Source organism: Rutidosis leptorrhynchoides, chromosome 3 (assembly GCF_046630445.1).
Source record: "Rutidosis leptorrhynchoides isolate AG116_Rl617_1_P2 chromosome 3, CSIRO_AGI_Rlap_v1, whole genome shotgun sequence".
NCBI lineage: Eukaryota > Viridiplantae > Streptophyta > Magnoliopsida > Asterales > Asteraceae > Rutidosis > Rutidosis leptorrhynchoides.
Window position 1 is genome coordinate 483,566,951 of NC_092335.1, and position 9,875 is coordinate 483,576,825.

At 36.4% G+C, this 9,875-nt stretch overlaps 1 protein-coding gene across 1 annotated transcript; it reads left to right on the forward strand.

Moving 5' to 3' along the window:
• The first annotated feature begins 7,667 nt into the window (after positions 1-7,667).
• LOC139901722 (F-box protein CPR1-like) lies at positions 7,668-8,693 on the forward strand. Its single transcript, XM_071884400.1, has one exon. It carries the CDS (start codon positions 7,668-7,670, stop codon positions 8,691-8,693), a length of 1,026 nt encoding a protein of 341 aa, XP_071740501.1.
• Positions 8,694-9,875: the final 1,182 nt, after the last annotated feature.

A 9,875-nucleotide genomic window follows, 5' to 3' on the forward strand; every position in this document is an offset into this window, starting at 1 on the left:
AATTAGGGAACAGACACCCTAATTGACGCGAATCCTAAAGATAGATCTATTGGGCCTAACAAACCCCATCCAAAGTACCGGATGCTTTAGTACTTCGAAATTTATATCATATCCGAAGGGTGTCCCGGAATGATGGGGATATTCTTATATATGCATCTTGTTAATGTCAGTTACCAGGTGTTCACCATATGAATGATTTTTATCTCTATGTATGGGATGTATATTGAAATATGAAATCTTGTGGTCTATTGTTATGATTTGATATATATAGGTTAAACCTATAACTCACCAACATTTTTGTTGACGTTTTAAGCATGTTTATTCTCAGGTGATTATTAAGAGCTTCCGCTGTCGCATACTTAAATAAGGACAAGATTTGGAGTCCATGCTTGTATGATATTGTGTAAAAACTGCATTCAAGAAACTTATTTCGTTGTAACATATTTGTATTGTAAACCATTATGTAATAGTCGTGTGTAAACAGGATATTTTAGATTATCATTATTTGATAATCTACGTAAAGCTTTTTAAACCTTTATTGATGAAATAAAGGTTATGGTTTGTTTTAAAATGAATGCAGTCTTTGAAAAACGTCTCATATAGAGGTCAAAACCTCGCAACGAAATCAATTAATATGGAACGTTTTTAATCAATAAGAACGAGACATTTCAACTCTCTTAAGCCAACTACACTTAAAGTGTATTGATTGGTGCAATTTGGAAGTGAGGCTTAACACTCCTTTTATAACCAAGTCACCCCCTTCCCACTTCTTCCTCCCACCTATGTGGGATAACATCCATTCACAAATACAAAGAAGCCATATCCATTTCTTCTAACCAAAACTATAACCAACAAATCTCCATCTTTTGGATAGAAAAAGATAACCATGCTTCCACTTTGCAAAAGAAACGACGTAGATGCTTTCTCGACGACAACTTCAAGATCCTCATCTTCATGCCGCTGACATTACCTCTAACCCAAGGAAATAAAATTTGCATCTTCATCGAACATTGTCAAGACCCGACAATCATTGTCATAACAGACAATCATAACTCTAAACAGAATTATCATACTCCACCATAAAGAGTATAGCACTTAGAATATCACATTCCAAGCATTTTATATCGGCACATGTTGTATACCCAGCTGAACTGTTATGGTGCAACTTCCTGTTTGGCTTTCCCTGGAAGTTTCATCAGCTACAACATCCGTTTCCACCACACAACCTGCATAAACGCCAAACCAATGCCCATGTGCAATTGTGAAACCACTAACGAATATCCCTTTTCATGGTGGCGCGGAATCACCATGAGGATGACGTAACTTTATAAGAATTCGTCACTCCCCTTAACGACGGAGACAATGTTAGCATCTTTTGAGCCATTTGCCGGATTAGCTCCACCGGGACAATTAACCCTTACATGTCCAGTCTTCCCGCACTTCAAGCATGTCAGATTCTTTCTAGAGTTTCTCTTATGCCTATCCGAAAACAACATTACCGTAGCTTCTGATGACGAGACCCCGTTACCTTCCAATCTTTTCTCCTCGGATAGGAGCTTGCTAGTAACATCTTCAAACTTCAACGTTTCTTTCCCGTACATTAGAATAGGTTTCATGTGCTCATAGGACGATGATAAAGATAATATCAACCTCAAAGCTTTATCTTCATCATCCCTTTTAACTCCAATAGCCTCCAGTTCTGAAGCAATACCGTTAAGAATACTTAGATGATCTGAAATCTTTGAACCCCTATCCATACGCAGAGTATGAAATTGTTCTTTAAGACACAACCGATTTGAGATGCCCTTGACCTGGTATAACTGCTCTAGTTTAACCCAAAGCTCATTTGCCGTTGATAACCCGTGCACATTTGCAAGCAAGTTCTTTGCAAGACACAAACGAATCGCACGTGCTGCCCTCAAATCCATATCATCCCATTCTTCTTCATCGAACTTACTACTAGAATCACTGCCTGGAACAAAGGTGGGTTTACCTTTCAATGCCTTGTGTAACCCGGACTGAATCAACACAACTTTGACTTGAACCTGCCATAAGTCAAAATTGATCCTCCCATCAAATTTCTCTACATCAAACCTCATTGGCCTGAACTTCGACATCGTATCCGTATCCTATAAACAACACTTTCTCTGATTTTGCTCACGTTTCGACTGGCCGACAGATGTAGTGGAGTGGCGCACAGGATCCATTAAATTGAAAAATCCAACACCCGGTCTACTACAAATTCTAGACACCACTTACTCCGAATCAGAAAAAATATTGTCTAACCAGATACCCTATACGATCAATAGAACTCGTTTATGATGTGGACGATCCACTCCCGTGGCAACCACAGAGCATACTCCGACTCCTATAACCGAGACCCCCGTCAAACCTGACGCTCTGATACCAGTTGTTGGGAAATTACAGTCTCACTAATTCCCACCACCCAGTCCAACAATAATAGTAAAGAAATAAGAACAATACACAACACAAGATTTAACGTGAAAAATCCAAAACAGGAGAAAAACCACCGGCTTCCAAAGAGAGAAATACACTATATCACAAATTGTTACAATAATATAGACGACTGTCTTAAGCCAACTACACTCTCCAAAAATTTTTAACTAATACAACTCTCAAACAAGGGTAAGAAAGAAATAAATAATCAAATACTTAAAGTGTATTGATTGGTGCAATTTGAAAGTGAGGCTTAACACTCCTTTTATAACCAAGTCACCCCCTCCCACTTCTTCCTCCCACCTATGTGAGATAACATCCATTCACAAATACAAAGCAACCATATCCATTTATTCTAACCAAAACTATAACCAACATAGACCTTCTCGAGATTTGATGGGAGAAAGAAGAAATCAAAGAAGATGAAGGGATTAAATATTTGCAATTGCAATGTTTTACTTGATTTTAATGTGCTTTAGTTAGTTGTTAATGATATTTTTAATTATTTGAATATAGGTTCATTTGCTTAATAGTAGTACGTGAGTATTATCATTTGGTACATGTAGTTGATTAGTTAATATTACCTTAACTATGGATTGATTACGGTCGTTGCATCTTATGAGCTGAGGGGCCTTTTTAGAAGACTGCTCCGTCTTGGTGTTTTAGGCACCTTTTTAATGTCCGCTTTTGCTTTTGATACCGGAGCATAAAATAATAACTCAGGATATACTTTGTTTTGGTATACATAGGTTTTCGACTTGCTATGCGAGCTGATTAATCACCTAAGTGACCACCCATATTGTGGTAGCCCAGAGTTAATGTGAGTAAACCTGCTTGTGACACCCCGTACTAAATCAACATGTACGGAGCATCAACAACAGGATCATTACAAGGTCAAACACTATATGCGTTATCAAAACAAGTTTGCATTCATGATAAAAGGTGACGTCATAACCAACGTCAAATGTTTTACAACCAAAAGTATGCTTCTATGACTAGAAGCAAAGATAATAGTACGTGACCCTTAGGTCGTTACAAATCATTGTTTCAAAAGGTAACATAGTTTGAATTCAAATAAAACGTTTCATACGGTGACAACTCTAACAAGCGCAGCGGGTGTCTATAAAGCATGACTAGTACAGCGGAAGCAAGCAAACCTTAAGCACCTGAGAAAAACATGCTTAAAAACGTCAACACAAAGGTTGGTGAGCTATAGTTTAAGTATAACAATAATGTAAGGTAGGCCACGAGATTTTAGTGCTTCAACAGCGTTTCAGAACAGTATAAAAAGTATATGTATAACCGTGGGCACTTGGTAACTAACTTAACGTTTATCACCCCCTAAAAGTACACTTGACGAGTGCGTATGTTTACGAAGTATTAAACACCCGTTAAATGCTAGCGCTACTAGCCCGAGTGGGGATGTCAAATCCTATGGATCCATATCTAAGATTCGCGTTCACCGGTTCAAAGACCAATGACTAAACGTTACCGAGCTAAGGGGAAAGTTTATGCCGTTGTATAACCCACACATATATAAAGTTTAAGTACTCATGCCTAGTATGTAAAACGTAAAATGCGCATGTATTCTCAGTTCCCAAAATAGTTAAAGCAAAAAGGGATGCTATAACTCACAGTGGAAAAGTAGTAGTAAAGTTGACTCGGGAAAAGTAAGCAAGTACGTTTGTCCAAAAGGTCCTCAACCTAAGTCAAAAGTTACTAAGTCAGTAAATCATCCCAATAGGTTTAAATGTATGTAAATTAGGTCTTAAGTATCATCATCATTCATCATCAAACAAAAAGTATAAAGTAAGTTTCATTCTAGAAAAGAGTTTAAAACAAAGGCTGACTTCGATCAGTCGCCACGGCCTCTATACAAACTGAATTGAGGTAGGACCAGTGGCCATGGCTCCGTATATGAGTCCTTTAGTTGCTATAAAAATTCCATAACCAAACTCGTCTTCGTTTGACCGTGGCGACGGTTTAAGTACGAGTAGGTCAGAATTTTCAGCACAACGTTAAAAGGACATAGTGACGTTCAGAGGGCCATAGATCCTAAACCGTAACTCGGATTAAGACGAGTCTTAAACGAAAAATTATCTACTCGAACAGAGATAACTGAAAATCAACTTTACAGTAGCCCAGGTATTCTGATCAGACCCGAAAAACAGTAGGTTTAGTGTTCAGGTGGGTTCTTGGTGCTCGATGCTCATCACGGTTCTCATCCTTGATGCATATAGCTTCAAGTGTACAACTCGTTGATGTGTTTGCATCATATTTACCAAGTTTTGACCATCATAACACAAGTGTAAGTCTAAGATAAGTAGAGCAACTCAATTAAGTGTTGCAAGTAGTTTGATGAACCAAAGTTACATCAAGATCTTAGATCCGACACATACATGAACTCTAAAAGTAATATTAAGCTATAAATTTGAAAGTAAACTAAATAATCAAGATCTTAAGTTGTAGAACATAGTTCTTAGTTAGATCTTGAAGATCCAAGACCCAAAAGTCTAGATCTAAAGTTACTAAGTTAAATCCTAAGTCATAACACTTGAATCTTTACTTTAATGAAACCATAAGTTATGAAACTTAGATTCTCATCTTGTAAAGTGTATGTAAGCTCATAAGCTCTTGTTTGCAACAAAATAAGTAGACCATAAGCTATAGAAACTTAGATCTTTCATAAGTATATGAAGTTATAACTAGAAAGTTATACTTCTATGTTCTTGAACTTATAAAGTTAACTTTTAGTTTCAAGAAATATGAGATCAAGATTAACTAGTAATGCTTGACCAAATTAACAACATCACAACTTTAAAGTACATAAAATGAAGAAATAAGTTAAATCTACAAGTAACAAGTTCATGGTTGTTCATACTTTAAAGATTCAAGCCAAGGCTTTGATCTTTAAGAAAGTAAACCTTAAGTTTACAACATGAACATAAGTATGGTTTTTACAACTCATGAACTTTAAATCTTTAAAACATTAATTGTTGAACCATAAACTAGAAAGTTTAGGTTCTTGTTTATTCTTGAAATAACAAGATAATATGAAGAATAAACTAGGTAGTTTGATTCTTACAACAAGCAAGTAAACAACAACAACAACAACTAGTAAGTAATTAAACATTAAACAACAACAAGTAATGATGATGATGAGGTGTTTAGGTTTCGGATTTAAGGAAAGAAAAAGGAAGAACATAAAGCTTTTTACTTACAAGGTTAGAGAGAAAAGAGAGTAAAAGAAATTGCAAGTAAATGTGTGTGTGTAAAAGTGAGGAAAATACAAGTGCATAATTAATCAAAATTGCAAACAAAACTTCCCTCCCACCCTTGTATGGCCGAAGGTTTTGGAAGAAAAAGAGGAAGGGATCAAATGCTCTTTCAACATGGGAGAGTGGTGATAGCTTAGAATGGAAATAAAGCAAATTGACATGGGAAAGAGATGTAAAGGTGCTAGTAACTAGATTCCCATTTACTAATTAATCTTGTATTAAGCTTAATAAGTCACTAGCAAATTTAGGCTCCTAATAGTCCATTAAGAAAGGTAGGGTGAGCTTTCAAGTCCATTAACAAGAATCCATTAATAAAAGGCCCAAGTATGTAAGTATGTAACAAATTAAATAAATAAGCCCAAGTAATTAACTAGTAACCTTGGTTAATTAAAAATGATTAATAAAAATTAATCATGAATGTAAATAATATTTGAAAATATTATTCGTGTAATGTACGTGTGTCACAAAGACGATTCGGGCCATGCAAAGTCATGTACGGTAACAAGTAAATGCATAAAAATACATTTATTAAATCACAAGTATTAATAATAAATATTAATTATTAAACGTTGGAAAATCCAGGGTCGTTACACTGCTAGCGTGGCAGTGAGGGAATATTTTATTTTATTTTATTTTTTTTTTATTTTGTGGATTCGAACCTGTGATTACTCTGGAAAATCTTGAAATACTTTACATATAACTTTTGTTGCTCGGGTTTGAAGTCAAGCTGTTCATCTATTAAATGAAACTTAATGAGCTCTAAAAATGATTAGAATATGTCAGACCGGTTATTTTTATAAAAGATTATATATGTTGAGGACGACAGGGAAAAAATAACTTCTGTTAACAATTAATAATCAAACATTTTGTTGTAATGGTTTATGAGTGCAAGTGTCTGTTTATTTGAAAGGAAATGGTACGTTCACACGGGTTTAATGGGTTAGAATGGCTAATTGTTAGGAGGTTGTTTGACCTATTGACCAACTTACCCATTCAGTTTGAGGCCCAACCCTGCCAGTTACAACAGGTACCAGAGTAACACTTACGTATTGTAGCATGACCACGTTTTGAGTTTCGACCCATTAAGGCTGCTTCTTTTGCCACTTCTCGGTAGGAGACTTTGAGTCTCCCTGTATCGTCTTTAAATTCTTTCATATGTAACAGCTTTATCTCTGTTATCCGCTACAATTATGGGGGTGCACTTTGGGCATGTACTCATACAGTTATAAATTGGTTCTTTTCTTCCCACTTAACAAAACATGACAGTTTGACTTTCACGGTCTAAAACCATCTTTAGACCTGAAATTGATCAGTCTTTGCATTCTTAGGAGCTGACGAAACTATTAGGTGTTAAGTATAATAAAATGATCAAAAGTTTGTAGTTTTCACCTCAAAAGTATAAACATATTTTTTAGCAAACTTTGATTTAAAAAATTAAAGATTTACCTAAAAAAGATTTTAAAAAAATCAAAGATCTTGTTAATGCTAATAGGATTCGTAACTCATTCACCATCCCCCATTGACCGTGTTAGTGCCTCATTGTTGTTTAGCTTGATTCGTTGGTTTCTTGCCTAGTTTGGTTTGTATTGTGTCGGGTTTGTTGCTTGTGTTTTGCGTTTTAGTAAAGTTCTTAGTTATTTTGCCAAAAGGAAAAAATAAAATAAAAATGGTCGGTGAATTCTATTATGAAGCCCAGGCCCGTAGTTACAGGTATAATAAGTCTATATATAGTAGAATTATAGACAAAGCCCTAAACAAAATTCTAAATTAAATTATCGACGTCCACATTCATAATAAAGAGCCAGAAAAACAACAGAATTGGAGCAATTACGGTACGTGCGGTTCTGCTTTTATTTTGTAGACATATTGTTTTGTTTGCACTTGGTGCCATTGATGTAGGCACACTTGATTATATTCGTGTTTTGTTTAGTAATGGACACCAATTATATACCTAATGAGATTGTTGCTAATATGCTTTCTCGACTTGAAGCAAAGTCATTGCTACGGTTACAGTGCGTATCCAAGTATTGGCATTCCATGCTTATGGACCCCGACTTTATGAAATTAAGATCACGCAAAACCATCATTCTTTCTTTAGGTAAAACCTTACACTTCATAGACGTCACTGACGAGAGTACTTATTCGACATTCAAGTGCTCTAGTCCATCACAACAATTAGGTGTCAAAGAAACAGACATCCAAGTTATTGGATCGTTGAATGGTTTAGTCGTATTGGTAAATGTAAATGCCTTCGTTTTATACAACCCTTTTACCGGTGAGTCCAAGAGACTTCCACGTCCTCCTACTCCAAATCATTCGGATAGTGGATACGGATTTGGTTACGGTGCTACTCCGACTGACCTAAAAATTGTTAGGTTTAGACTCTCTTCCTATATTTGTGATGTCTACGACTTCAGAAGGAATTCGTGGAGCTCATGGAATACGACGATATACGACATTGGGTTTTTTCAATATCCGGTGGGTACGTTTGTAAATGGATCTTTGTATTGGGTTAATATGGATCAAAAGTTGATTGTCCTCATTGTTAAAGACATGGTCCTTTCTAAGAGAATTCTACCCTGTACTTACTGCATTAAATGTCTAGGTACAATAGATGGATGCCTTTGTTTGCTCAAACAGATAACTTTATCGAGATTCGAGTTGTGGGTGAGGAAGGAACATTGCATTGAGAGCTCATGGGTGAATACATATTCATTTATGTTAGATTGTATAGAATCTTTCAACTCCCGCACTCTTAAGATTTTGGATGATGGAAGAATTCTTATGCTGAATCGCGCTGATCAACTAATTATCTATGATATTTCAAAAGGATCGTATAAATTACTTAAGAATTTGTTACCTGACTACCATAGTTATTCTAGTTTGCAAAGAGTACGTGGAGACTTTGGTTTCACCTCTCGAGATTGGAAGACAGAAAGAAGAAATCAAAGACGATAAAGGGAAAAATCTGCAAATGCGATGTTTTAGATTCACTTGCTTATTAGCAGTAAGTCAAAGAAGTGTATTTTCGTAGGCTACGGGTCTGATGAAATGGGCTATCGTTATTGGGACAACGAAACTAGAAAAGTAATTCGTTCGCGAGATGTTACTTTTGATGAAGATTCGGTCTATGGTAAACCGGAAACGGGGAGTCCTAAACCGAGTCAAGTTACTTTTGACGATGTTTCTATTGATGATCTTGCAGGTTCTAGTGGGAGTTTGGGAAACAATGAATTGCCAAATAACGGTGAGGCGTCGGAAAATGCTAATGATGGGGATGATTCGAAAAGCGGTGATGATTCCGAACATAGTGCGAGCTCTAGTGATGAGGAGGACACAAATGAAACTGGTCCAACCATTCCGGTTACTCCTACACCAAGACGCTCGACTAGAGTGCCCAAACCTAATCTTAGGTATTCTCCATCAGCAAACTACTTGCTCTATACCGAGAATGGTGAACCTGAAAGTTACTTTGAGGCAAGGAAAACAAAAGAATTCATACAATGGGAGCTTGCCATGAAAGAAGAGATGGGGTCACTTGAGAAGAATAAAACTTGGTCACTAGTGAAGTTACCTCATGATAAAAGGGCGTTGCAAAACAAATGGGTGTATCGAATCAAGAATGAGTCGGATGGTAAGAAAAGGTACAAGGCTCGTTTGGTAGTCAAAGGCTTTCAACAAAAGGAAGGGGTTGACTACAAAGAGATATTTTCACCGGTAGTTAAAATGACTACTATCCGTTTGGTACTTTCTATAGTCGCATCCGAAGACTTACATCTTGAGCAACTAGATGTAAAAACTGCATTCTTACATGGTGATCTTGTTGAAGAGATCTACATGAGGCAACCCGAGGGCTTTGAGGTAAACGGCAAAGAGAAGTGGGTTTGTAAGCTAAATAAAAGTTTGTATGGATTGAAGCAAGCACCTCGGCAATGGTACTTGAAGTTTGACGAGTTTATGAAGAAGATTGGTTTCTTAAGATGTGAAGCGGATCACTGTTGCTACTTGAAGAAATTCAAGTCTTCTTACATAATCTTATTGTTGTATGTTGATGACATGTTGCTTGCAGGTTCAAACATGTCCGAAATTAACAAGTTGAAGGGATTACTTTCCCGAGAATTCGAGATGAAAGATCTTGGC